This window comes from Protopterus annectens, chromosome 14.part0 (assembly GCF_019279795.1).
Source record: "Protopterus annectens isolate FY-2018-M chromosome 14.part0, PAN1.0, whole genome shotgun sequence".
Taxonomy (NCBI): domain Eukaryota; kingdom Metazoa; phylum Chordata; order Ceratodontiformes; family Protopteridae; genus Protopterus; species Protopterus annectens.
Genome location: NC_056748.1, coordinates 5,670,858 through 5,698,774, shown reverse-complemented (window position 1 = coordinate 5,698,774; position 27,917 = coordinate 5,670,858). Strand labels below are relative to the sequence as shown.

The following is a 27,917-nucleotide window of genomic DNA, read 5'->3' as shown; positions in this document are numbered from 1 at the left end:
GAAAAGGGCCAACAGAACCGGTCACAGATGCGCTGCCTTCAATCAGCAGAAGCAAAACACACACACTAGCTACGAAAATAGCTTTTGGAGCTACAAAATTGAAATATAAATCGAAAAATTTTACTTAGCCACGGCCAAGAGCGAGACCACGTCAGAGCTATACGAGCGGCAAATGAGATCTGGGGATAGGCGCGTTGCAGCATGGGATACCTCTTAGCCACGAGCCAATTGAAGACTTCGAGCTAGAGTATGGCCGAGTCAGAGCCGAGGTTTGGCTCCGAACCCAAGGGTAAGAATGTAGGCGAGATTGGACTACATAACATCCTTTATTAAAAGAGAAACATTCTTATGTACTGTAATTATTAGGGTTAGTAACCTTATGTATAGCTTTGGATACATAGTTTTATTGTTTTCTGTTTTTAGATAATTATGCATATGATTAATTATGTCTGTTTTTACTGGCTGACGTTTTATATATTAATAAACCACAGCTCGTCTGTTTTTGATGAACACTGAAGAAGAGTCTGTTGACTTGAAATCTTTGTAATAAAAATTGACCGTTTGGATCTTTTTTTCTTTTACTGGACTTTTTCACTATTAGTTGGTCCTGTTTTGGCAGTGTAGATAACTTTTGTGTTTTGCTGTACTATACTGCAACCTGGGAAAATGAATTTGAGTATGTTTACACACTACGCATAGGAAATTGAATGAATGCTTGGTTATGCAATAAGAGAAAAGGACTTTTGATAAGGTGAGTTATTAACAGTTACTTCCTTGGGTGTTCTCATTAAAATGCAGATTATGACAAAAAAAGATGTGTGTGATGTATAGGACCCATTTATGCACATCTGAATGTTGTGACATCAGGTTTACTTTTGTTAGTATAAAGCAGCTTTCTTCTGCACACTGTTCATTATTCATTACTTGTGCTTGGTGACTGCCATTAATTACTATATTTAGAAGCTACGGAAATTTGAAAGTGTGTGCTATTCCTCTAATAAACTTAAGCCATATATATATTTTTGTGTTCACATAACCACTCCTAAGATCTTCACATAATTAAGTATGTTACTGTCACTGATAACCAAAGGTGTCCTTGTTGTAAGCTTTTCCTTTTCTGGTAACTGATATTTGGGCTGTCAAAGTACCTCTTATTGCTGCAAAGTCCTGACACCATTACACAGCTGTTTTCTTCTGCAAATTTTCCTCAACTACTCTTGAGCTCTTTAGTCATCTTTGCATCTAAATGAAAAACACCTCTCATCTGATTAGTCTTCTCTACTTTCACCACATATGGCACACTTCATGTGAAATGGGAAGGTTAAAAAGTTGGTACACTTCCCTATGAGAACTTCAAGAGACATGGAAGAAATGCATTAAAAAAACAAAGTCAAAGTGCCAGGATAGGACTCTCTGCAGTATATCATTATGGTAATATTACTAATCAGAAATACAAAGTGCACCTCTACAGGACGTGGAGTGTGCAGAAAATAGCCAAGAAAAATGTTACAAAGCACACCACCATCCTTTCAGTTTCTATACCCCGAATCCTAGACTATGGAGTACAGCAGTGGTTGATGAAAGACTGGCAAAGTGAGTACAATGGCAGCATATTATGTAAATCTTATCACAGTCATCAACAGGAAGCAGACCGAATTACTAGTCATTTCCCCATTATAAATGTATTACAATGTTTGTCCTCTACAATTCGGGGACTAAAGTACAGTACAAATGGAGATTCATACCTGTTTGAAGGTTAACTGTATAGCTTCATACTTTCTCAATTCCAACACATTCATCAGTTCCATGATAGACTTGTAACCTCTGTCCAGTTCTTCTTGTCTTTTTATCAGTTTCTCTTTCTGCTCAGAAAAATTCACAAACTGGTCCAAAGCTTTCTTGTTGACATGACTATACTTTTTTAGTTCAGTATTGCACTGTTCCAACTTGCGAAAAAGCTACAGGCATAAAAACAAAAGACAAAACTATTAAAACCAATACAAGAATGTCAGTATAATCAAAGTACATAAAATGTCTAAATTTAATAGCATCTGCTTAATATTACAAACATAAAAAGCACACAAATCATAGTGGTCATGAAGCAGCATACACATCCAGACTTGCCAGTAACATACTACAACACATACGGTACATAGCATTAAATGTTAATGATTTAGTTAGTGAAACCTGCATGCTACATAGTACATTTCTAGAGAATTTAGTGCAAATGTACACCCCACAGAGGTTGGGAACTCATCCATAATATCTACATTTCAAACCATTCTTAAAATCACTTACATGTCACATAGTGTCAGAACTGGAGATATACAGCTGCAGAGGTGAATGAATCTATCTACAAGGATTTCTATGTTTGGAAGCACAAGTATAACACTAAGTGACAAAATGGTTCAAATTTAACCATTCGGAATCATGTCTGCTGACTATTAGATCTCTCAATGATCAGATATGTTCATTCATTCCCCTTACCTAGGAATTTTATCCATAATCATGGCAAGACATGTCTGGGGACATCATTCAGGCAGCCATCACAGTGCTTTGTGCACACATCAATGTTCTGGTAATGATGGCAAATACTATGGCCTAAGCCCACACCCCCAGGCAGGAAGGGAGCTGGGTGACCCACATCACTGTGGAGGCTCACAATGCCTCTCCCAATATAAGTGTACATTCTCACAAAAATAGTAGTTCTGTAAAATCTTTTTCTCTTCTATTTGCTGCAGTATCCTTAACATGTGGGAGTCCACCTCTGGTTGACTCTAATTTCTGGCCATTTTACTTTTATCAAAGTTAATTGCTACTGCGGAGGTATGTGCGTCAGCCCGCATCACTCAGCGCACGTCGGCCATAAATAGACATTGGGTATAAAGCGGATGTCAGCACGCACCTACCTCAGAACTGAATGCCACCAATCACCAGCCTGAAGGAAGTGAGTCTCCAGAAGTCAGGCAAGCATCAGGGGGGAACCATACTGCAACATATATTTTTATTTATTTTACATTTGTTGACTGGGCTAGTCTAACTGGATATATGTCCATTTTCAGTAGAAGCTCAGAGAGAAAAGCTCCGATATATGCAATAGTATAATACCATACAATAAATGCAATAGTATCATAACATACAACATATGCAGTAGCAGGAAGTGACATTAAATTCATTTAGATCAAACATAAAAATGTGTACAGAGTCGGCAAGAGAAAAAAACTTAAGATAACATATAATACGAAAAAGAAAAAAATAAGCACGATTAGTTATTTTACATCAGAGGCCTGGGTTACAGGCATACATATTTATGCTTACTTACAGCTAAGGAGAAGGTGAGTACCTCTACAGTAAGTCACTCATTTAATAGAGCTGAGAGGAAGTCTCCTTTAATACTTGCATAGTGGTTGGCATTTTTAGTTAAACCAAATATACATCGTAGGACACAATAGAGGGGATGAGTAAAGGGAGTGGGAGACAGCGGATGAGATGTTAGTCAGGGTTAGAGCAAGAGCATAGCCAGTGTGTTATAAGGTATTCCCTGAGATATTTTTCGAAGAGCAATGTAGAAGAAAGAGAAGAGAGTTCATTAGGAAGTTGGTTCCAGGCTTTTCCCATTGTGTTAGAGAATAGTGAGTCTCCAGCCTTGTTATTACATTTAGTAGTGGAAACAAGTAGCTTATTAGTTGAGCGTAATGTTTCCAGATTCTTGTATGGAGTAAACAGAGTACAGAGGACTGGGGTATTCATAGGGTGGTAGAGAATCTTTTGGGTGATCGTAAGTTGTTGATAATGAAGTTGGTTCTGCAGTTCTAACCATCCCAGCTGTTTAAGGTTGTGACAGTGATGGGTTCTAAAAGGGGCGGCTGTGGCGAATCTGGCAATGTTATTTTAGCTGGCTGCAAGTTTGCTCAGGTTGTTTTTAGACAGGTTGGTATAAATGGCAGAGGTACAAAACAGGGTAGAGATAAGGTGGGTTTGGGCAATGGTAGTTCTGGCCAACGGTGTGAGGAAGGTTTTGATTCTATAAAGGGAGCCTAGTTTTCTGTTGACTGACTTTATAGTAGTATTAATATGATAATCATAGTTAAGGTAGTGGTCTATTGTTCATAGGTTCATACTAGGCTATCTGCCCTAGGGCATTTATAAGCCTAGCCAGAGTGCGTTTGGCTTTCGCCACCCATTTTAAATTAATTTTGCTATGCCCTTTTTTTGAGGTTACCTAAGAGTCGAGTTGTAGTGTCTGGGGATATGGTAGTTCCATTGTTAGAAATTACTGTGAAGTGACATTGTGGAGACTTTTGGGTAGGAGTGAAAAGTAACAATTTCGTTTTTTTGGGGTTCAGGAGGAGGCAATGTTGCATAATCCAATTTTCAATATTATTAAATACTGTTTGAGTGAGGAAATGGAATTGGCAGAACAGATTAAAGTTGAATCATCTGCATATTGTATGCAGGTGGCTTGTGGAGTGTTAGCTTTAAGATCATTAATAAAGATAGAAAAGAGAAGGGGACCTAATATAGAGCCTTGAGGTACTCCAATATGAACAGGGGGGGTGATGATAAATTATTATCCCAGAGGACAGCTTATTGTCTGTTATCTAAATAGGATTTAAACCAGAGTATTGCCTGGGTGTCAAGTGATAGGGCTATTAGTATGTCAATAAGTAGGTGATGGCTGACCATGTCAAAGGCTTTTGACTGGTCAATAAATAGTGCAGAGGAAAGAGTTATTATTGTGATTTTTGTTTATGTAGTTAGAAAAGGACAGCAAGGCAGTGGTTGTACTGTGGTAAGGTTTAAAACCATGCTGACAGCAAGTAAATTATGAGAGAGAAGGTGGAAAGTAGCCGTCGGTGGATACATTTTTCCATTATTTCAGCTAATGGAGAGTAAGGCTATTGGTCGAAAGTTAGAAATCTCAGTAGAAGAGCCAGCCTTATGTAGAGGGATAATGTGTGAGACTTTCCATATGGAGGGAACTGTCCCTTCTGTGATTGTTCTGTTTATAATAATGGATATAGGATAGGCAATGACTTTAGATGCTATTTGTAGGTATTCAGCTGGTAGACAGTCAGCTGAGGGGGTGCATGGTTTGAGTTTTTGAAGGAGGGAGCAAATGAGTGATGTTGGTACTGGTTGTAGATGAAAAGAAGGAGCTGAGTTATTTGTACTATCTGATAGGCTAGAGTTAACAGGGGGTAGTGTATTTGCTAGATTTTGAATAGCTTCGGTGAAGTAGTCGATGAAGGCCATCAGCAATTTGTTTAGAGTTATTTTGGGTAATACCTGATGGGGTGGGAGTTTTAGAATGCCCTGGCTGAAGTAATTTGTTAATGCCTGACCAGAATTTTTGCGGTTGTTTCGGTGGGTCTGTTGTAGGTGAAGGTAGTAGTTCCTTTTGTCGAGCAGAATTTCCTTTTTGGAAGAGTTTCTTAATTGTTTAAAATAAACATGGTCAGCTGGGATTTTAGATGCTCTCCATTTGGCCCATATTTTATTACGTAGGAGGATCTTTTGCCTAGTTACTTTAGAGAGCCATGGAGCGACTTTGGTCCTAATACGGGTAGAGCGAGAGGGGGCATGATAGTCAAGGAATTTTGTATTGAAGTAAGATACTGCTTCATCCAGCTGAAGATGATACAGAGGTGACCAATCACATGCCTTAAGTTCATTTTGGAAGTTCTTTGGATTAAAGTGTTTTTTTTGAGCATGAGGTTTTGAAGAGATATGGAGTGAAACTATGGGTTTTTTGTTTAATTATATAGGTTAGAGAGTGGTCACTAATGTCGTCTGGAAGGGTACCTGGTTTGCATGTGTCGTGGTGGCTATTTACAAGGATCCAATCTAGGGTGCTTTCTTTACTGCTAGGCTTATGGATTCTAGTGGGGGTGGTTATAATTTGGGAAAATCCATAAAGATTTATGTGGGTGGTAGGATTAGGGGAGCTGCAGGTAGTCCAGTCTATATTAAAATTACCTAACACTATGGTTTCCTGAGGTAGATGAGTGGAGAGGCAACAGTGGATACTTTCAAGAGTACTAATTATTTCCAGGGGGACAGTAGGAACAAATTATGTAGACGGATTTACAATTGTTGATTTGAAGTTTGACAGTAAGGATTTCAGCATTAGTATTTGAGGGTAGGTATGTATTGAAGGTTGTAACTTGAAGTTCAGCTTTAAAGAAGATGGCTACTCCCCCACCCTTTTTGGTTTTCCGATCACATCTCAGAATGTTATATCCAGGAGGGGTGATTTCCTGGTCCTGAGTAGTAGGCTTTAGCCAAATTTCTGTAATACAGAGGATGTCAAATGAGTGTACATCTAAGAGTGCATGAAGGTGGGTTAATTTGTTTATGCTACGGATGTTAAGATGGGCTATCAGGAGGGAGTTAGAGGGTTTTCTTGGGGTATGGGAATTAGAAGTTTGGTTCTGTGGGTCCCTGGTAATTTTATTTGTGGGGCCAGGGTTTGGATGAATGTCGCCATCTAGTAGAGGGTGTTGTTGAGGTCTTCGTATAGTCTTTAGGAATGTAAAATAGCTATTTAGGGTTTTTTTTATCTTGGAAATAGATAATATGGGTGGATCTATGGTATTTTGGAAGTATATAGATGGAAGTAGAGGTTATGTTAATGTGGCTGTGAGAGATTATTTGAGAAACTGATTGTGTTTGTTGGTGGGGAAGGTGAACTTCACTAAATGAGCAGTGTTCGTAGATGGGTAAAGAATAGGGAATGGTTAGTGAAGCTAGAAAAGTTGTTATGAGTAGCAGGTTTGTATAACTGGTCTTATACATTTGGGCCACAGGGAGATAAAAGATAGGAGATGGTGTAGATTGAGGGAGGGAGTGTAGTATAAGCTATAATATAGGTAGTGATAGGAGAGAAGGATGGAATAGCAGTTTAAATGTTGTTGGTAAGTATAGTTGGGGTGGAGAAGGTAGAGAGAAGTTCATATAGGTGTAATGGAGCTTTAAGGTGAGGTAGGGAGTAGAGGTGTGATAGCTAATAAGCAGAAGACAGTGGTTGGGTGATGGGGGAAGGAGTGTGGTTGGTTACAGATGTATAAGGTTAACAGCACAGGGAATGGGTGGGATATGGGGGAAGGAGTGTGGTTGGTTACAGATGTATAAGGTTAACAGCACAGGGAATGGGTGGGATATGGGGGTAGGGTAGGGAAGCGGAGTGAGACTGGGTTAGAGCAAGTGAAGATAGTGCAGCAGAATAAAAATATCAGCAATAGATATCCAAAGAACGAAGGTAACTGGGTAAGTAATGAATATATAGAAGAGAAGGACATCGTTCAGTTGTGTACACTTACCATAAATGCAAATGTTCAAGTGTATTCACTGTTGCAGTCATCACATTTGGGTTATCTGCCTGCAGGTAGCCCTCAGTCAGCCTGAATACCGGAGTCTTGGGATTTCTGCATTGGATGCTGTCGCTTCTTCCATGATGTCAGGGGTATAAAACATGCAGCTGACACCATTACATCAATTTTTCTTGCCCCAGATGTCAGGAGCCCCCATAACAGGAAGCAATAACATGGTGTGGAACACCCCCAGTAGAAAGTAAATACCAATGTTATAAGATATGGCCAAACAAAGAAGAACAGGTAGAAGTAGACAGAAGTCAGGAGGCTGGAGAGAGGGTAACCAGGACTGCAACAGTGAATACACACTCGAACATCTACATTTATGGTAAGTGCACACAACTGTACTACGTTCTTCGTGTTTCACTGTTGCAGTCATCACATTTCGGTTGACTCCCAAAGCTGAGGATGGGTGGAGGCAGACAAGAAGCATTAGGGGCTGGCAAGCAGGCCCTGTAAGACTGCTGTGGTAAATCCAGCTCTGGATTTAGAAAAGATAGGCAAGTGGTAATACTTGGTGAAGGTGTGTACAGAGCTCCAGGTTGCAGCTTCCAGGATGTCCCTGGTAGGGATTCCCCTGAGAAATGCTGTAGAGGTTGATGTAGCCCTAGTGGAATGTGTTCTGATCCCCTGTGGGGTAGATTTCCCATGGTATTTGTAGCACAAATGGATGCAATGTGCTATCCATTTAGAAATGGTTTGCTTTGAAATGGCCTTGCCCTCTGCCCCTGTAGCAAAGCTGACTAGCAGCTGATCAGATTTTCTGAAAGGTTTAGTCCTGTCCAGATAGAACCTAAGCTGCCTGTGCACGTCCAGGGAGTGCAGGATCCTTTCCCCTTTATTCTGAGGATTAGGGAAAAAGGTTGGCAAATGAATGGATTGGTTTAAAGCCACACTACATACCACCTTGGGCATAAATGATGGGTTAATCCTGAGGGGAAACCTTGTCCACATGGAAGATAATGAAGGGTTCCACAGCCATAAGGGCCTGCAATTCAGACACACTTCTTGCTGAAGTGCTGGCTACAAGTAAAGCTATTTTCCAGGAGAGGAATTTTAACTCTGCTGAAGCAGCAATTGGTGGAAGTGTGAGTTTTTCCAATACAAAGTTAAGGTCCCAGGCTGGAGTGGGAGCTCTCCTGGGGGGGTCTTAAATTTTTGACTCCTCTCTGGAACTGTTTGACCAGAGGATGAGAGAAGAAGGATGGCTCAGTATTGTAATGAGCTGAAATGGCAGAGGCATGAATCTTAATTTAAGAGAAGGAGAGGTCTTTGTGGAGAATGTCTGTTAAGTAATCTAGTATATGAGGTAAGCTGGGCTCAGTTGTGTCCATTCCTTGAGACTGGCTCCAGAAACAGTATCTTTTCCACTTTTCTGAATAGGATTTTCTAGTACTAGGCCTCCTTGCCTCAAGGATGACATCCAGCACCTGTTTACCGAGGGTTGCTGGTGATGAGTTCAAGGGATGAGCCAGGCTGCTAGGTTCAGGGTTTGTAGCTGAGGATGCAAAATCTGGCCCACCTGGAGGGGGTCTGAGGCAGGTGCCATGGTGGCAGTACTGTCAGACTGCGCAAAAGTGGGTACCAATGCTGCATGGCCAGTCTGGTGCAATCAGGATTGTCCTTGGTTTGTCCTGTTTGATCTTTAGTAGAACCTTCAAGAGGAGGGGCAGAGGGGGAAAGGTACAGACAGAGGTTTCCCATGTAAAGGACAGAGCATCCACTTTCCATGCCTGGCTGTGGAGAGTTCTGGTGCAATATTTGCTCAATTGATAGTTATGAGGGGAAGCAAAGAGGCCCACCTCTGGTGCCCCCCCACCTGTGGATCAAGAGCTTGAATGATTTGTGTTCCAGTTTCCACTCAAGTGAGTACATTAGACTTCTGCTTGTCATCTGCCAGTGAATTTAGTTTGCCAGGCAGGAATTGAGCTTACAGGTGCACTCGATTGCTCAAGGCTGTGTTCCACAGAGCCACGGCTAACCTGGAGAGTGGGTAGGAATGGGTTCCCCCTGCTTGTTTATGTACCACATAACTGTGGTGTTGTCTGTCTTTATCAATAGTTGCCCTGGAAGAATAAGGCATTTGAAGGCTGTCACAGCATTCTGGACAGCTAACATTTCTTTTTGATTGATATGCAGGTGCATTTGCTTTGGGCTCCATTTGCCCTGAATACATTGTCCTGCCATGTGAGCCCCCTATGCATAGTCTGATGTGTCTGTTGTTAAGGTTTGGACGGCCGGGGGTTGAGTGAAAGGGAGTCCCTTTGTTGTGGTAGCAGGCCTCTGCCCACCAAAGGAACTCAGCCCTTAGGCAAGGAATGCTAGGAAATAGAAGTTATGTTCTTACCATAACGTTCCATGTTAGTTGTCTTCTTCTCGCCTTCTTCTTGCTGGATGGGTTCGGAGCCGACCTCGGCCGCCACTCTAAAAGCTCGAGAGTTGGTTCCACCGGCTCGAGGCTCCCCTTATATCCCACAATGCTAGGCGAGAGTTACCTCAGATCTCGTTTGTAAGCTAACCCCAGCTTATAAAAGTAACAGACTAACTGTAAAAAAGAGTCCACCTCTAACAACAGGAAGAAAGAAGGGTGACCTACATCCTGAACCAGGAAATATGCATAATAGCATATGTCTAAGAAAGAGGTGGTAGAAAGAGAGGTCACAATCACAACTCCTCTAGGTCTGTCCAGGCCAGGGGGAAGGAGGGTGGGACGCAAGAAGAAGGCGAGAAGAAGACAACTAACATGGAACGTTATGGTAAGAACATAACTTCTATATGTTAAGTTGTCTATCTCGCCTTCATTCTTGCTGGATGGGACCAAGCCTAGCACCTTGTCCCGGGTGGCCTAACGGAACAGACTCCTGAGAACAGTGGAACCAAAGTTAGCTCTATGCCTAGAAGCTAAATCCAACTTATAATGAGAAATGAAAGTGTGAGGAGTAGCCCAAGTAGCAGCTGCACAAATGGTGTCAATAGGCAGTCTGTCTTGGAAAGCTAAAGAAGTAGCCAAAGCTCTGGTGGAATGAGCCTTAGGTTTATCAGGCAGCTTTTGATGTCTAATCTCATATACAAGGGAAATCAATGATGTTAGCCATCTGGATAATGATACCTTTGAAACTGAAAGTCCCTTTCTGCTCTCCGCATAGGAGACAAACAGCTGATCAGATTTTCTGAACTGTTTAGTTCTATCCAAGTAGTACCTCAATTGACGGTGAACATCCAGGCAGTGTAATTTTTGTTCAGACCTATTGGAGTATTCTGGAAAAAGACTGGTAGATCAATGGATTGATTCAGATTTGATGTCGAAACCACTTTAGGCAAAAGGACGGTTAGTTCAGGATACTCTGTCCTTATGAAACAAAAGATAAGGAGGACGACAGCTGAGTGCTTGAAGCTCTGAAACTCTTCTAGCTGATGTAATAGCTACCAGAAAAGAGTTTTCCATGATAACAATTTTAAGAACAGGAAGCTGCACGTTCGAAAGGGGAAGAATCAAAGAAGCAAGAACTAAATTTAGGTCCCAAGGAGAAGGAGGATTTCTTATAGGAGGTCTGGGAAGAAAAACTCCTTTCAAAAAGGCTTTGCAGAGTTTGTGGGACATTAGGGCAGATTCAGAAATACCCACATGAAAATTAGAAATAGCTGCCAATTGAACTTTAAGTGTAGAGGAAGATGAACCTGCATGGAAGAGTTCAGCTAGAAAATCAAGGACTAGTTGGATGGAAGCGGTGAAAGGATCTATGTCCTTTCCTTGTGCCCAATATGAGAAGCGTTTCCACTTACTCAAATAAATCTTTCGAGTGGAAGATTTATGGGAAGCTATCAATATATCTCTAACAGAGTGAGATAATTGAGGAAGCCTGGCTAAGGTTGGAACTGGAGGAACCAAGCAGTGAGGTTCAGAGAGGAGGGAGCGATGAAACTGACCCGACTGATGGATCAAAAGATCTGGAACTAGGTCCAGATTCCACGGTCGCTCCAAGAGAAAACGATGTAGAAAGGGGAACCACACTTGTCGAGGCCAGTAAGGAGCAATGAGGATCAATGAGGCCTTCTGAGCGATAGCTTTCTGTATTACTTGAGAGATCAGTGGGAAAGGAGGAAATGCATACAGAAGTCCCCGGGCCAAACTTGGACTAGAGCGTCTCTGCTGGGTTGGCCTGGTAAAGGAATAGAGTGAAATATTCTCTGCACTTGCTGTTTTGGGGAGTAGCAAAAAGATCGCAGCAAGGCTGACCCCACTTGAGAAAAATTTCTCTCACTACAGAGTCTTTCAGAGACCACTCGTGAGGTATGAGAATAGCTCTGCTCAACTTGTCCGCAATATGATTGGACTTCCCGGGGATGTGCGTTGCTATCAGAAACCGCTGAGAAGAAATCGCCCATTGCCACAGTCTGAGTGCTTCTCGACACAGGGGTATGATCTGGTTCCGCCTTGTTTGTTGATGTACCACACTACAGACATATTGTCTGTCTGGATTGCAATTGTTCCCAAGGGAAGAGAGTCTTGAAGGGCTTGCAACGCTAAAAGCACTGCTCTCATCTCCAGAACATTTATGTGCAAGTGGCATTCGTTTGGTTGCCATGTGCCCTGGACTGTCCTGCCCTGATAATGCCCCCACCCGATCAGGGAGGCATCCGTTGTCAGTGTAGCAACCGGAGGAGGTGGAACAAAGGGTCTTCCCGACAGGAGCTGGGGGGAAGACATCCACCACATGAGATGCTTTTGCACGCTTGGTGATCACAATGGTGTGAGACATTGGAAGTTCCTGGTATGACCATTGAGTAAAAGCATCCACTGAAGGATCCGCATGTGGTATCTGGCTAATGGAAGGAGAGGTATGGCCGCTGCCATAATTCTCAACACCTTTAGAACTAACCTGGCTTTGATTCTGTTGTTGTTGAGAAGGAGTGATACCAATTTGTGAATGTCTGATATTCTCTGATGTGTTAGCCTTGCAGACATGTTTATCGTATCTAGATTTGCCTATGTAGGTAATAGTACGACAAGGCGACAAAACAGACTTTTCGCATTTATTGAAATACCCAGCTTTTGACAAACGCGAAAAGTGTAATCTCTGGCCATCAGAAGGAGATGCTTGGTGGGAGCTGTGAGGAGCCAGTCGTCCAAATATGGAAACACCTGGAATCCTTGTCGTCTCAGGTGAGAAGCTACCACTGCCATGCATTTGGTAAACACCGGGGCAGTGGTGAGACCAAAGGGCAGGGCCCTGAACTGAAAATGACTGGTTCCCAGCCTGAAGCGGAGGAATCTTCTGGAGCGTCTGTTCATCTTTATGTGATAGTACGCATCCCGAAGGTCTATAGAGCACATCCAGTTTCCTTTGCCCAAAAGGGGAAGGATGGATTGCAGCGTGACCATCCGAAATCTTGTTTTCTTGACTGATTTGTTCAAGACACTGAGATCCAAAATTGGTCTCCAGTCCCCTGTTTTCTTTGGAACTAAAAAGAACCTTGAGTAGATTCCGGATCCTTGCTGGTCTGCTGGAACTGGCTGAATTGCTCTTTTGCAAGCAGTTTTGAAATTTCCAAAACTGCTAGATCCCTTTGAGCGGTGGAACATCTGGAAGGGATTTTTGACTGATTTGGAAAGAAAGGGATAGAATAGCCTTCGAAATGATGGACTGTACCCATTTGTCTTGAGTCAGGGATAGCCAGGCTTCCGGGTACAGTGACAATCTTCCCCCAACTGCCTCCGAAGATGGGCAGTCGGGCAACACCTCAGGGATGCTGAAAGGGCTTGTCAGGAAGACTTCGATTGCCCTGGTTCTCATGGACCCCCTGCCCCTAGGGCGTCTACCATTGTTATTCCCACCTCTGCCTCTAGTGGGAAAACGACTCTGTCGTCAGGCGAAGTCCCTTGAGATTGTTTACGGAACCACATCTTTCCACCCTTCTGGCCTTTGGGGTAAGGCCTGGAAGGAGTAGAAAACGGACTCCGACAGCAGATAGGGTCTTGCCATCAGTCTCGCACCTAGTCAAGGTTTCTTTCACTTGAGGACCAAAGAGATGATCCATCAAAAGGGAGTTCGTGAAAGACGCCTTGAAAGGGTCCAAAATTGCATAGCCGCATCCAGGCATGCCTACGTAAGGCCACACCTGTCCCTGCGGCTCTGCTCGCTCCATCAGCCGCGTAAGAAAGAGGCATGGAGGAGTTGGTTATGGAATTAAGGGTAGCCAGCTGCGTGTTCATCTTATCTTGAAACCCGCAGCTGTAGGATCCTTAACATTTCACTCGCTTCTTTGATCAAGTCCCTTTGAAGACGAGTAAAATGGCACAGGTAGTTCAGCTTAACGCATGGTAAATGTCGCTGACGAGAACATCCGCTTCCATCTATCCATGGACCTAGAATCCTTGTTAGGTGGATGGACAGGTACTGAAGGATCAGCTAGCTCCTTCTTAGTGGCAGCAGCTACCACCATAGCATCCACAGAAACTCCTTTTGTTAAAAATTGTTTGTCTGCTGGAGCTGTTATGAACTTAGAGGGTCTCCTGGGAGTGGGGTCCACTGAATCAGGAGCCGTCCATGCCTTCTTAGCAACCACCTGCATGAGGGGTCAAGGGAGGACACCCAGGAGGTGGATGGACGAGAGCCAAACGCCTCAAGATACACAGATTCGTCCTCCGAGCGGTTGAGGGCTGGCCAATTTCCTCTGTTTCAGGATCTCCAGAATGTCTGCAAATGAGACATCTTCAGAAGGGGAACGGGGAACCCTCAGAGTCATCCAAATCTGTGTCTGACGTGATGGACTCCAGGTGAGTCAATGTGTTTCCTCTTACACTTCCTCTTCCGAGGGGCTCTTCTGCCAAATCAGGAGAGGCCTCGAAGAGGATGAAATCCCACAGGGGCTCCTGAGGAGCTGGCTCTCGCGGTCCGGGATGAGGGAGTGAGTCGACTTAGCCTGAGGCACCATAGAGGGAGGGCGGACGGAGCCGACTGTGGAGTAGAGCCAGGCTCTAACACACTCCGCATGACCTCGAATGCACCCCTGTCAGGCAGAGCCAGAGGTCCCCGCCCGAGAAGCTAAGAACCCCTCGGCACCGACAGTGATGGCTCCGAGGCGATGTCGGAGCCAAACTCACCAGCGCCAAGCACCGAGAGGAGAGGGGGTCGGACAAGGGTCCGATGCCACTCACCCCCTCGGAGCCGACGAGGGAAGTCCGGCGCCGAGATTCCTCCAAGGAAGAAAACGGAGCCGACGATGGAGCCGACGACGGAGCCGAAGACAATTGTATCGGCTCCGACGCAATCACAGTCTCGGTTCCGACACGACCCGGCTCCGAGCTCAAGAGAGTCGAAGGAGGAATATGTTGATGGACCGGGGCAGGCATCGACTTATGAGTCGGGCTCTGAAGCATCTGGGCCAATGCCTCGGACTTAAGTAGTTGACTCACTACCCTCTGAAGGTCATGATCCGACAGCCTCGATGACCTAGAGGAGTGAGATCTTTGGCTCCGTTCAGACAGCAGGGGAGATCCTGGAGCCGAATGAACGGAGCCAAGAGATGGTGACCTGGACCTCTTCCTAGTTGTCGGCTCCGAAGGTCTGGTCGGAGCCGACACGGAACTCTACCTCGGCCCGCCGAGCCGGGCCACAGAAACTGTGGACTGAGACTTATCGGCTCCAGCCGGAGCCGATGAAGGCAAAGGTTGAGAAACCTAGGTCTCGGCTCAGTTGCCAGAGCCAAGACCTAGATGCCTTAGAGGGCTTCCCTGTTGAAACAGACAGGGAATCCTCTGGCTTGAGTAAGCCTCTAAGAATCAATTTATTCTTTCTTTCCTGCAGGACCCTGGGGCTGAAGCCATGGCACACAGAACAGGAGTCCTGCTGGTGCAAAGGCCCCAGACAGACACAAGAAGTGTGAGCGCCTGTCAGAGACATTTTCTGACAGCACGCATCACACTTCTTGAATCGAGACCTTTGCTTCTTTAGACATTTTTATCTGAACAGGTGTACACAAACACGCAGACAAACACACTAGTTACACCCTGTCAGGTTAATATAATAAAAAGCAGTACTAGTAATTTAAACTAAAATAATACACACACACTCCACTAGGGAAGGAAAGGCCTATAGGCCCAAGGGAAGAACCTAAGGTTCTTGAGGAAAAGAAACGGAAATTTTTTGGAAGGGAATAAAAAGTTTTCTAAACTACACTAAACTAAGTAAATTAAAGGGGTTTTTAAAGACTAATTTCAACAAGAAATAGTACTCACCAAGAACCGGTAGAAACAACCAACCTCGAAGCTGTAGCGGCAAACGAGATCTGAGGTAACTCTCGCCTAGCATTGTGGGATATAAGGGGAGCCTCAAGCCGGTGGAACCAACTCTCGAGCTTTTAGAGTGGCCGAGTCGGAGCCGAGGTCGGCTCCGAACCCATCCAGCAAGAATGAAGGCGAGATAGACAACTTAACATTCATTGTTTCCAGGTCCTGAGTTTGTTGACACCAGAAACTTTTTAAGTACCATTGAAGTTTCCTCATATGCAGTCTTGCATATGGAATTAGTAGAATGCAAGAGGCCATGAACCCTAGGGCTTGCAGTATTTTTCTTGCAGATAGCTGGGTTTTGGTGGCCAGTAGACTGAAGTAGTTTGTCAAATAAATTTGTTTTTCTGGAGTGAGGAACGCCATCTGGGAAGTTGTGTTCAAGCTTGTTCCCAGGAATACAATCTGCTGGCTCGGTACCTGATGTGATTTCTTTTCATTGATGGTGTACCCCAGTGAAGTTACAAGTCTCTTTACAAATATCAGGTGCTGGAGTAGCAATTCCTGACTGTCCGCCTGAATCAGGCAATCGTCCAAGTATGGGTACATTTGAATTTTTCTCTGCCTGCAAAATGCAATGACTAGAGCTAGGCATTTTGTGACTACCCTGGGCGCAGTAGATAAGCCAAAGGAAAGTGCAGAGAACTGATAGTACATAGAGCCTACTCTGAAACGTAGATATTTCCTGCAAGATTCCCTTATGGGGATGTGCAGATAAGCTTCTTTTAAGTCTAGGGTGGGTAGTCAGGAGTCCTTGGCTAGCATACGAAGCAGCTGTTGGAGTAAGCATTTTGAACTTTAGAACCTCCATGAAGGTGTTGAGAATAGAGAGATCCAGGATAGGGCGCCAAGAGTTTTCTTTTCTGGGTACCAGAAAGAGTCTGGAGTAAAAACCTTGTCCCATTCACTCTGCTGGGACAGGCTGAATAGCCTTGATACTGAGAAGAGAAAGTACTTGCTTTTGGGCCTCTGCCCACTGGTTTGGGGGGAGGTCTGGCCATCCATTTGGGGTTGGCAGTGAGTGGAAGTAGAATCTGTATCCCTGGGATACAATGTTCAAGACCCATCTGTCCTGGGTGATGTACTCCCAGTTTTTTGCATGCAGGGCAAGTTTTCTTCCTAAGGGTGCAAGTACTTGGGCAAGGCTTGGAAGAGTTAAGGATAAGTCACTGCAAGATTTTACCATAGGATAGTGGCTTACTACTCCCTGTTTTAGAGGTGGGAGCACTCCGTTGCTTAGATCTGTGCATACCCTGAGACTGTAATCTTGGTGGTCTGCTGCCTCTGGGTTTGGACTGAGAAGGTCTGGGAGGGTCTGGAAAGGACCAGTTTTTAGAAGGCCAATGCCTACTGAATCTAGGTGGCTGTACCTGTAGAAAATCTTTAACAGTTTGCATAGTCTTAGCTTTTTCCTCCATTTTTTGAGGACTACTACTGCTTTATTGCCAAACAGGCATTCTTCTTGGTTTAATGGTGCATCTAGTAATTCTGCTTTAACATGGTCTGGCAAGATTTGTTCCTTAAGCCAAGCATGCCTTCTAAGAACAGGCCCAGTGACAGCAGCCCTGCAAGATGCTTCTAAGGCATCAAATCCACATTGCAAAGTATGTTTTCCAACCTGGTTAGCAGAATGCATTAACTCTTGTAAATCTTTATGTTCTGCACAATCAGGAATCAACATCCATACTCCATAATATGTTGCTGATACTTTAGCGTATGAAACTGGCAATTTAAACCCCTGATGGCAAGAGTAGCAGAGATGTATACCTTCTTACCCCATCTGTCTAAAGCTCTAGAGTCCCCATCTGAAGGGGTAGGGTTTTTGGCTGTTGTAGGTCCCTGGGAAATGGTCTTTGGATCCGCAGTAGGGTTCTTAAAGAGGAATTTGTGGGAGTCAGGTACTCTGTAGTACCTGTCAGGTTTCCTGGGAGCTGGAGGCAAAGTATCAGGTGTAAGGCTGGATTCCAAGAAGACATCATCTACAATTTCTGGAACAGGAGGGATAGCTAGAGGCCTGTATTGAGGCAAGTTTAAAAATTCCTTGAGTCTCTTTTTGGACTGTGGGTAGTCCTGGCATTCCCAGCAGAAATGCTCTCTATGGGTATGCAGGCTTTCACTAAAAGAAGAATCTTCTGGTGGGGAAGCAGAGGGAATGGAATCATCTGCATCAGAATCTTCATAGGTACATAAAAGTATGTCCTGGTAATCAGAAGGATCAGAGTCAACAGACTCATGATCTGAAGAATCAGAAGGAAAATCAGTTCTTGGTCTTTTTGAGGTGGAAGGCTGGCTTCCCCTAATTAAAGTAATAAGATCTTCAGCCATTCTAAGCATTTGTTTCTGAGGCAGTTGGGCCTGAGAATGCACTTTAGTCGTCAGTTTCCTAGGTGTAGTGTGAACTCTGGGCCTGAGAAATTCGATATTTTTGGTTTGAAACGAAGTAGTAGGTTTAATATGAAAATCGGAAGGCCTGAATACACCCTCAGAAGCCAGTGCATGCACAGTGGCTCCGGACCCATCCAAGGTAGAGACATCCGCAGGTTCCATAGTCGAAGAAACATCTCGTGGCATACCAGAGTCCGAACTGGTCTCAGTAGAGGCCTGCGAATCTGTAGAAGTGGGTATCCGGGGCTGCGAAAGCACCTCACTGAGTACCGGCGGACTGGGGACTAGCTTAACGGAAGCGTTGTTGGCAGTTCTGGACCCATGGAGTCCGTCTCTGTTTTTATCCTTATGTTTTTTCAGATCATCAGTTGTCAGATGGCTTATCGAAGCCATTTCTGAATACGGCGAAAGAATTTAGTGACAAAAATAGCCCGATGACGAATAGTTCGGGTGTTGAACAAGGCACAAAACCGACAGCGAGGAACGTCGTGGTCTGGGCCTAAACAGGTGACGCAGTAAGAATGAATATCTCTGTGAGGTATTTGCTTTCCACAGGCAAGACAATTATTAACTTTTTCTGACATTGGTTAGAGCAAGAAAAAAGGATCCTCAACAGGGTACTTATCTTTTAGAAGACTTCAGGTCTGAAAATCGAAAAACCAAAATTTCAAGAGGCGGCTGACTGGCACTTGTGAACGGCTTCTGCTTCAGACACTGCACAGCAAGAAAAGCTGACATAATGGCATCGGCTGCATGTTTTATACCCCTGGCGACCTGATGTCATGGAAGAAGCGACAGCATTCGATGCAGAAATCCCAAGACTCTGGTATTTAGGCCGACTGAGGACTACCTGCAGGCAGATAACCCAAATGTGATGACTGCAACAGTGAAACACGAAGAACCTCTATGGTTATAGTAAGACTTTACCCAACTATTCTATGTCCTTCTATTCATATGCTGCAGTATCCATAACATGAAGGAGAATGCCAAAACTTGTGCAACAGAAGGACTGAGAGGAGGAGCAGAAACATTTTCCACAAACCCATGCAGAATAGCCCTTGCAAGTCCTGCTCTGGACCTGGAAATGGTATCCAATTTCTAATGTTTGTTGAAGGCGTGAACAGAAGACCATGCATCTGCCTCCAAAATGGAAGCTGTAGCCAAACCTTTAAAGAAAGCCCCAGATGAAGACACAACCTTAGTGGAGTGTGCCTAACTGGAAAGAGAAGATTTTTCCCATTGACTGTGTAGCAGAAGGCAATAGCTCTAGAGATCCAGGAGGAAAAATTTTGCTTGGAAATAGGATGCCCCAAGGCTCTTGGGTGATAGGAAATGAATAACCTGCCCGACTTACAGATGGGCTTGATCTTAGCCAAATAATATCTGAGCTGTCTGTGCACATCCAAAGAATGGAGAATCCTTTCACTAAGGGATTGTGACGAAGAAAAGAAGGTAGGGAGACTGATGGCCTGGATTCAAGGATAGCTCATTCACTACCTTGGGCATAAAGGTTGGGTTGGTACGAAGGCAAACCCTGTCCCGATGGAAAAATGTGAAGGGGGAAATGCCATTAGGGTCTGCAGTTCATGGACCCTTCTGGCCGAGGAGATAGCTACCAGGACAGTTGTCTATGTGCAGTGCTGTACAGAAGAGTGCTTATCTGGCTCAAACTGAGCTAAAGTAAGCTTTTCTAGCACAAAATTAAGATCCCAAAGGGGAGGGATAGGTTTCCTTGGGGGTCAGATGTGTAGGACCCCTTTCAGGAATAGCTTAACTTCCAACCTGGAAGCCAGGGGAGGAGTCAAAGGTATACATGCTGAGATGGCAGCTAAATGTACCTTGATGGAAGAATATTACAAGCCATTTTTCATCAATTCACACAAGTAAGACATAACCACTGGTAGTTCCACGGACAGTGGCTGTAAGCTATGGCTCAGACACCAAACAGAGAATCTCTTCCATTTGGATAAATAGGATTTTCTGGTAGTGGGTTTTCTGACCTCCTGCATAACTTGTAGCACTTCCTCAAGTGTAAAGGTGTCTAAAGGGAATCAAAGCCCCATCACCCGCAGAGTTAAGTTCAGGGTGTATATCTGAGGGTGTATGAGAGTTCTCTTCTCCTGTATGATTAGATCCATCCTGAGGGGTAATTTTGTGGTGACTACGCTTGGCTAGATGATAGAGAAGGGGGAACCAGTGCCATCTTGGCCAAAATAGGGTCACCAACAAGATTTTTGGTTATCTCTGAATTTTCAGTAGAACTTTCAGAAGAAGAGGGAAGGGGGGATGCATATGCAAACATCCCCTTCCAAGGAAAGGAAAGAGCGTCCACCTTCCATGCCCCAGGGGTGTGTATCCTGGTGCAGTATATGGGAAGCTGTCTGTTCATGGGAGTATCCCATCGATGGACCAGATCCAAGAACACATCCCTGTGTAACATCCATTTGTGGGATTGAGTCATGGACCTGGTTAGTGAGTCTGCCATCACATTCTGCGCCGAGGGGATGTAGACTGCCAGGAGAGAAATCTGGCTCTGCTGAGCAATCTCCCATGCATACAGGGCCAAACTGCAAGGATGTAGGACCGTGTCCCCACTGCTTATTGATGTACCAGAGGACCGTGGTATTGTCTGTGTACCACCTCAGCACTCCTTGTAACAGTTGGGGCTTAAATATTTGTAGGGCAAAAATCAAGGCCCTCACTTCTTTGATGTTGATATGCTCCCTCAACTGGGAGGGCGTCCAAACATATCTCACTCTCCAATTCCCCTAGGGTTGCCCCCCAGCCCACATCTGACGCACCTGTGCACAGATCCTGGTTGGGGGGAAGGGGATGGAGAGGAAGGCCTGGATTTTTTGAAATCTGTGAAATCCACCACTTTAGTTCTTTTGTTAAGCAAGGAATGAGGGGGACCACAAACTCTAGAGGATGAAGGTGTTGTTTCCAGACTGCTCTCAAGAACCACTGAAATTTCATGTGTAGCCTTGCCATGGGTATCATGCAGATGGTGGAAGCCATGAATCCCAGGAGTCGCAAGAACTCCCTGGCAGACAGAGACTGTAGTGGAATTAGTCCTTGAAAGTAAGTGGCGAGGGTCAGAATTTTGTCTGGGGGCAGGTAGGCCATTATTTGGGCTGTGAGTATCCTGCAATTAAAGAATACATAGTCCTGGGATGGGGTCAGGGAAGATTTCTGTTGACTTATGGTGAACCCCAAACCGTTTAGCAGGGTCATGGTGTAATCTAGGTGCTCTTGTACCAATCCTGGGGATGAAGCTTGAATGAGATAATCATCAAGTAAGGGAAGATCTGAATACCCTGTATTTTGCAGAAGGCTATGACTGGGGCCAAGCATTTTGTGAATACTCTGGGGGGCATAGAGAGACCAAATAGCAAAGCACAGAACTGAAAATGTGAAGAACCCACAGAGAATAGAAGGAATTTCCTGGAGTAGGTGGATTGAGATGTGCAAGTAGGCATCTTTTATGTCCAAGAACACCGTGTAAGCCTGGGGGAAAATCAGGGGGAGGAGTGTAGGAAGAGTCAGCATGTGGAAGGAAGGCACCTTGAGAAAGGTGTTTAGATGAGCTAGGTCTAAGATAAGCCTCCAAGGACCATTCTTTTTGGGGACCTTAAACATTATGGAATAGAATCTTTTCCTCTTAGGTCTGGGGACACCTCTTGAATGGTGCCCTGGGATAATACGGAATGCAGAACTGGAGGAAAGAAGGCCATTTGGTCTCATGGGGGGGTTGAGGGATACCTCAAAAGGATGGTCTGGATTCCCAGGTCATGAAGTAACTTTGGTTGATAATGGTAAGGCCCTAAGAGCCCTGGGTAATCTGTTTCCAAGTTGTGAGGGACAGAGATAGGCAAAGAGAGAGGAGTAGATGGATCTAGGGCCTGGTAGTCACAGACTACCAGGTTTTGCCTGAAAGGGCTGCTTTTTTGCAGGTGTAGAAGGAGAGGACCTAGAAAGGGCCTGCTTTCTGGAATCTTGTCTCTCTCTGGAAGAGAGGTGTTTACAAGGCTTCCTAACAAAGATGGTCTTGACAGGATAGTTCCTCTGGAAGTAGGGAACAGGAGATACAAAGATGTTCCTAAGATCTTGTAGTTCTTTGCCCTTTTCCTGAAGGGCCTTGAAGAGCTCAGCAGCTGCAGAGCCAACTAAGACTTTATCTAAAGGTGCGTCCATAAGTTTTGCTTAATGTCATCTGGCAAAGGCTGCAGCCTGAGCCAACAATACCTTCTTAGGACTGATCCTGATGCAGCTGCCCTGGCTGAGGCCTACATTGTGTCTTAACTACATTTTATGGAGTGTCTGGTTACCTGGCTGCAAGATTTAATAGGCTTAGCTATTTTGGACTAGTTAGTGCAGTCTGTTAATTCTCCAAATTGCTTGATGGCATCAGTCAACAGAGCCAATGCATACTTGGCCATATGGGTTTGACAGTTAATGGCCTTAACAGCCAATATGGCAGCAGTATAAACTTTTTTGCCCAACCTCTCCATAATCCTACTTTCCTTATCAGAGGGGAGCAAGGAAGTGAAGGGTAGCAATATGGAAACTATAACAGCAGCCACAAAAATGGTCAGGGGCTTGTTCGGAGGGAAGGCATGTTGAACCAAAGTATGTTTGGTTTTTTGATTTTTCTTTTTAGGAGGCTCTGACATATGGTGAAGAGTAGGAGGTCCAGACGGTGGGCGACATTCCACAACGTCTGAAAGAACGTCTTCTTGAACCACAATTTGAGTAACCCCATGTGAACCTTCGGAAATGAGCAGTGGTTCACCCTGGTGCTCGGGTCAGATGCCTACGGTTCCCTCTGGGACTTGGCTGGCAGTCTCCTTAATGGCTACCGCCATGGTAGAGAAATAGAAGTTATGTCCTTACCATAACGTTCCATGTGGAGTGTTCATCTCGCCTTTGTTCTTACACATGGGTTCGGAGCCGATCCTCGGCTCCGTGCCGGCCTCTTGCAAGCTCTGCATCGAGAAGAAGCTCAAGACAATCTAATACCCACAATCCCCCTCTGCCTTTACCTCAGATCTAGTTTGCAAGCAAACCAATCTCCAGAGAGAGCACATTCATGCTTACATCACATATGCACAGAAATAAGAGTCTATACATAACTATATATATAAAAGAAGAAATAGACATATATATATATATATATATATATATATATATATATATATATATATATATATATGTCAACTATGTACATAACATCTGCCAGCAGTAGCAGGATGCTCCCGGCAAGGCATCAAAAGAACGTTCTTCTTAAGGGCTTAGGGTGGGAATGTAAGAACAAAGGCGAGATGAACACTCCACATGGAACGTTATGGTAAGGACATAACTTCTATATGTGATAGTGTTCAATCTCGCCGCTTGTTCTACACATGGGTAGCGCCCCTAGCTCCTTGTTCCTGAGGAACTCACGGAAGGACGTTCTTGAGCACAGTGGAACCAAAGGTTGCCCTGTCCCTAGAAGCCTTGTCTACCTTATAATGAGAAATGAATGTATGTGGCTTAGACCAAGTAGCAGCCGCACAAATAGCGTCTAGTGGTAGGCGGGCTGCATGAGCCAGAGATGTAGACACTGACCTTGTGGAATGTCCCTTGGGTTTGTGTAAGAGAGTTAGATTTGAGGAATCATAGACATAGATTATACAATCCGTTAGCCACTTAGAAAGAGTTCTTTTGGTAACCGCTAGTCCTTTCCTGCTATCAGCAAAGGCCACAAAAAGTTGATCAGTTTTTCTGTGATCTTTTGTTCTATTCAAGTAAAATCTTAGTTGTCTGTGAACATCTAATTTGTGCAACATATACTCCATTTTGTTGGAGTGATTTTTGAAGAAGGTGGGTAATTCAATGGACTGATCAATATTGTTAATAGAACACACTTTAGGGAGGAAGGATGAATTTGTTCAAGAGAAACTCTGTCAGAGTGAAAGATCAAATAAGGGTGCTTGATGGAGAGAGCCTGAAGTTCAGATACTGCCTAGCAGAAGTAATGGCTACCAAAAAGAGAGTCTTCCAGGACAAAAATTTTAATGGGCAAGAAGAGGCAGGTTCAAAGGGGCAACATTAATTTGGATAACAACAAGTTTAGACTCCAAGGTGACGAGGAGATCTGACTGGTGGTCTAATATGAAAAAACCCTTTTAAAAAGGCTTTACAAAGTCTGTGAGCCATAACAGGAGCCCCACATTCTTCCACATGGAAATTTGAAATGGCAGCCAATTGAACTCTTAGTGTAGCAGGAGAAGCACCCTGATGGAATAAATCCGTTAAAAACTCTAATATTTTATTCAAAGGAGCTATAAAAGGATCCACTTGCTGTGTATTCGCCCAGAATACAAATCGCTTCCATTTACTAGAATATGTTTTAGTAGTGGAAGCTTTATGAGAAGCCACCAATATATTCCGAACTGCTGGCGAAAGGAGATCAGACCTGGCTAAGTTGGGAATTGGAGCAGCCAAGCTGCTAGATGGAGGGACAGGAGCGGGATGGGGAGCCCCTGACGAGTGAGTCAATAGATCTGGCTCTGGGTCCAGAATCCAGGGTCCCCGAATGCAGTGTGTCTTCAGGAAGGGAAACCAAATTTGACGAGGCCAGAATGGGGCAATGAGGATTATTGTCCTGTGTAGGTTTCTGGCTTTCTGGAGAAACTTTGATATCAGAGGAAATGGAGGAAATGCGCACAGGAGTCCCGGGGCCAATCGTGAATCAGTGCGCCCCTGGGGACTTCCCCTGGAGGGTAATAGGGCAAAGTAGCTCCTGCATTTGGCGTTCATTGGAGACGCAAACAGATCGCAGGAAGGCTGGCCCCACGTGCGAAAAATCCTTTTCGCCACTGACTGTTTTAGGGACCACTCGTGCGGTAACAGAATTGCTCTGCTCAGCCTGTCGGCTATGACGCGTTGGATGACCCGGGATGTGCGTTGCTATTAGAAAGCGACCCGTGGACTCCGCCCACTGCCAGATTCTCATGGCCTCTCTGCATAGCTGATAGGACTTGGTTCCCCCTTGCTTGTTTATGTACCAGACTACAGACATGTTGTCCGTCTGAACTGCAATAGTTCCCAGAGGAAGAAGGGGAGCAAAGTGTTGCAACGCTAGAAACATTGCCCTCAACTCTAGAACATTGATGTGCAGATTGTACTCCAAATTGGTCCATTCGCCTTGGACTGTCTGTCCCTGAAAGATGCCCCCCCACCCTATCAGGGAAGCGTCCGTGGTCACCGTAACTGTAGGCGGTAGCACAAATAATCTCCCTTGGAAAGGTTGCACGTTTGAAGCCACCAGTTTAGATGTGTTTGCATGTCTTCGTTATAAGAATCTCGTGTGTTAGAGGTAGTTGTTGAAACGACCATTGTGCAAACAGTAGCCATTGTAGGACTCTCATGTGCAGCCTTCCCAAGGGTATTGCAATAAGGGAGGCTGACATGAGTCCCAACACCTTCAGTACCAGTTTTGCTGGAGATTTCCTTGACAAAAGTAGAAGACGATGTGAGTCTGAAGTGATAGTATCCTTTCTGGGGGAAGTCTTAGAATTAACTGACGTGTGTTTAATTCTGCTCCTATGAACAAGATATTTTGTGATGGCTGAAGCAAGGATTTTCGAAGTTCACGGAAATTCCTAGGTGAACACACAGTTGAAGAGTAAAGTCTCTGGCCTGTAATAGTTGACGCTGGGTGGTGGCAGAAAGGAGCCAGTCGTCCAGATACGGAAACACCTGGAATCCTTGGCGTCTCAAGTGAGACGCTACCACTGCCATGCATTTGGTGAAGACCCTGGGGCTGAGGTCAGACCAAAGGGCAGGGCTCAAATTGAAAGTGACTGTCCCCAGCCGAAGCGCAAATGATCTCTGGATGCCCTGGCCATTTTGATGTGGTAGTATGCATCTTCTAGATCTATTGAGCACATCCAGTCGCCCTTCTGTAAGAATGGAAGGATCGATTGAAGCATGACCATTCGAACTTTTCTTTCCTGACGAAGGTATTGAGGTAGCTTAGGTCCAGGATGGGCCTCCAGTCCCCTGTTTTCTTTGGAACTAAAAGAACCTTGAGTAAGTCCCGAATCCTTGCTGGTCCGCTGGGACTGGTTGGATGACTCTTTTTCTAGCAGCTTTGAAATTTCTATAGCTGCTGGCTCTCGCAGATGGGGCGTACATCTGGGAGTCTTTTCTTTGGGATGGGATGGGATAGAAAGGGTATGTTGTAACCTCTGGTAACCACGCTTTTACCCACTTGTCTGTAGTTATATTTTGCCAGGCCTGAGGGTATAAAGCTAGCGACCCCGACTGCCTCCAGAGCAGGACAGTCGGGCCTCCTCTCAGGAGTGCTGGAAAGGTTTACCAGGAGTGTATCCCTGTCACCTTGATGTTGCGGACCCCTCTGCCGCCAGGGCGGCGTCTTCCACCTCTGCCCCTCCTCTGCCTCTAGAGGGCATCTCCCTGTGTGCCTGGGAAAGATCCTTGGGGTTTTGAAACCACATTTTCCACCACGTTGCCCTTTGGGGTACGGTCTGGTTGGGGTGGAAAACGGACTCCGACAGCAGACAGAGTCTTTCCCTCCTGTTCACACCGGTAAGGGTCTCCTTTACTTTGGGGCCAAAGAGAGTGGCACCGTCAAATGGGGCGTTAGTAAAGGAAGACTTGAAGGCTTCCGCAAAGGAACATAAGCGCATCCAGGATTGTCTGAAGAGCAATCGCTGAAGCTGCTGCCCTACTCGAACCTTCGACGAAGGAAATCAGCCTCATGGACGAGTTCACAATAGATGTAAGGGTATTAAGTTGCGCTGTCACTTTCTCTGAGACAGCCGCATCTGTAGTACCCTGGAGGGTATCTCCCAACTCTTTGACTAGATCCCTCTGTAGGCGTGTAAAATGGGTCAAATAGTTCAGGGATCGCATGGAAAAAGCCGCTGAACTAAAATGCGCTTCCGTATCTATCCATCGTCCTAGAATCTTTATTAGGGGATGGACAGATGAGGAAGACTCCGACATCTCCTTTTCGTGGCGCTGCCACCACCATAGCGCCCACTGGAACTCCTTTGTTAAGTAGGACTTGTCCTGAGGTGCCGTGATGTATTTATTGGGTTTCCTTGGGACTGGTTCCACTGTGTCAGGAGCCTCCCACGCCTTCGAGCAATTAGTTCCATTAATTCAAGGGCGGAGTGACCCAGGAGGAAGAAGGGCGAGCACCAAATGCCTTCAGCAAAACTGACTCATCCTCAGAAGGGGAAGGGACTGCCAGTCACCTCTCTGTTTCAGGATCTCCAATATGTCCGAAAAAGAGACATCTTCTGAAGGTGACTTAGGGACCCTTCTGACTCATCTAAGTCAGTATCAGATGTCAAGGATTCTTGTGGAGAATCCAAGTGTCTCCTCTTACACAATCTTTTCCTAGGGACTTCTTCGTGGGGAGCATCCAAGAAGCCTCCGAGGAAGAGGGGCACCTCCAGGGGTGGCTGAGACACTGGTGCCCGACGCTTGGATGTGGCCGTGGGTGCAGAGGAGGATAACGCCCTTTATGGGGAGGAGAGGTTGCTTCCACTGATGTGGTTGTCTGGGTAGACAACACCTTCCTCATTAGGTCGAATGCCCCGGGTCCCGCATCGAAGAATCTCCCGGTTCAAGAAATGGGAAGAATCCCCGACACAGGCACCGAGGCATCGACCCGAGGACGGAGCCGAATCGATCCGCCGAGGCCCCGAGGGGAGAGTCGGAACCGAAACGTCGCTTCGACTCTCCGCCCCGGAACCAAGGACAGATCGTCGGCCCGAGACTCCGTATCGGGTCCGACGGAGTCGAGGTGAGAGGAACAGACCGAGAAAGGACGGTTCTGGACCCGAGGGCTC

At 45.1% G+C, this 27,917-nt stretch overlaps 1 protein-coding gene across 1 annotated transcript in view; it reads right to left on the bottom strand.

Annotated features, from left to right (window-relative positions):
* The window catches only part of SMC3 (structural maintenance of chromosomes 3), a 2,445,376-nt gene that overhangs the window by 357,123 nt on the left and 2,060,336 nt on the right, over nt 1-27,917 (bottom strand). The window contains exon 23 of the mRNA XM_044056330.1: nt 1,746-1,958. Coding sequence (XP_043912265.1) covers nt 1,746-1,958 — 213 coding nt within the window. The remainder of the gene's footprint in view (nt 1-1,745; nt 1,959-27,917) is intronic.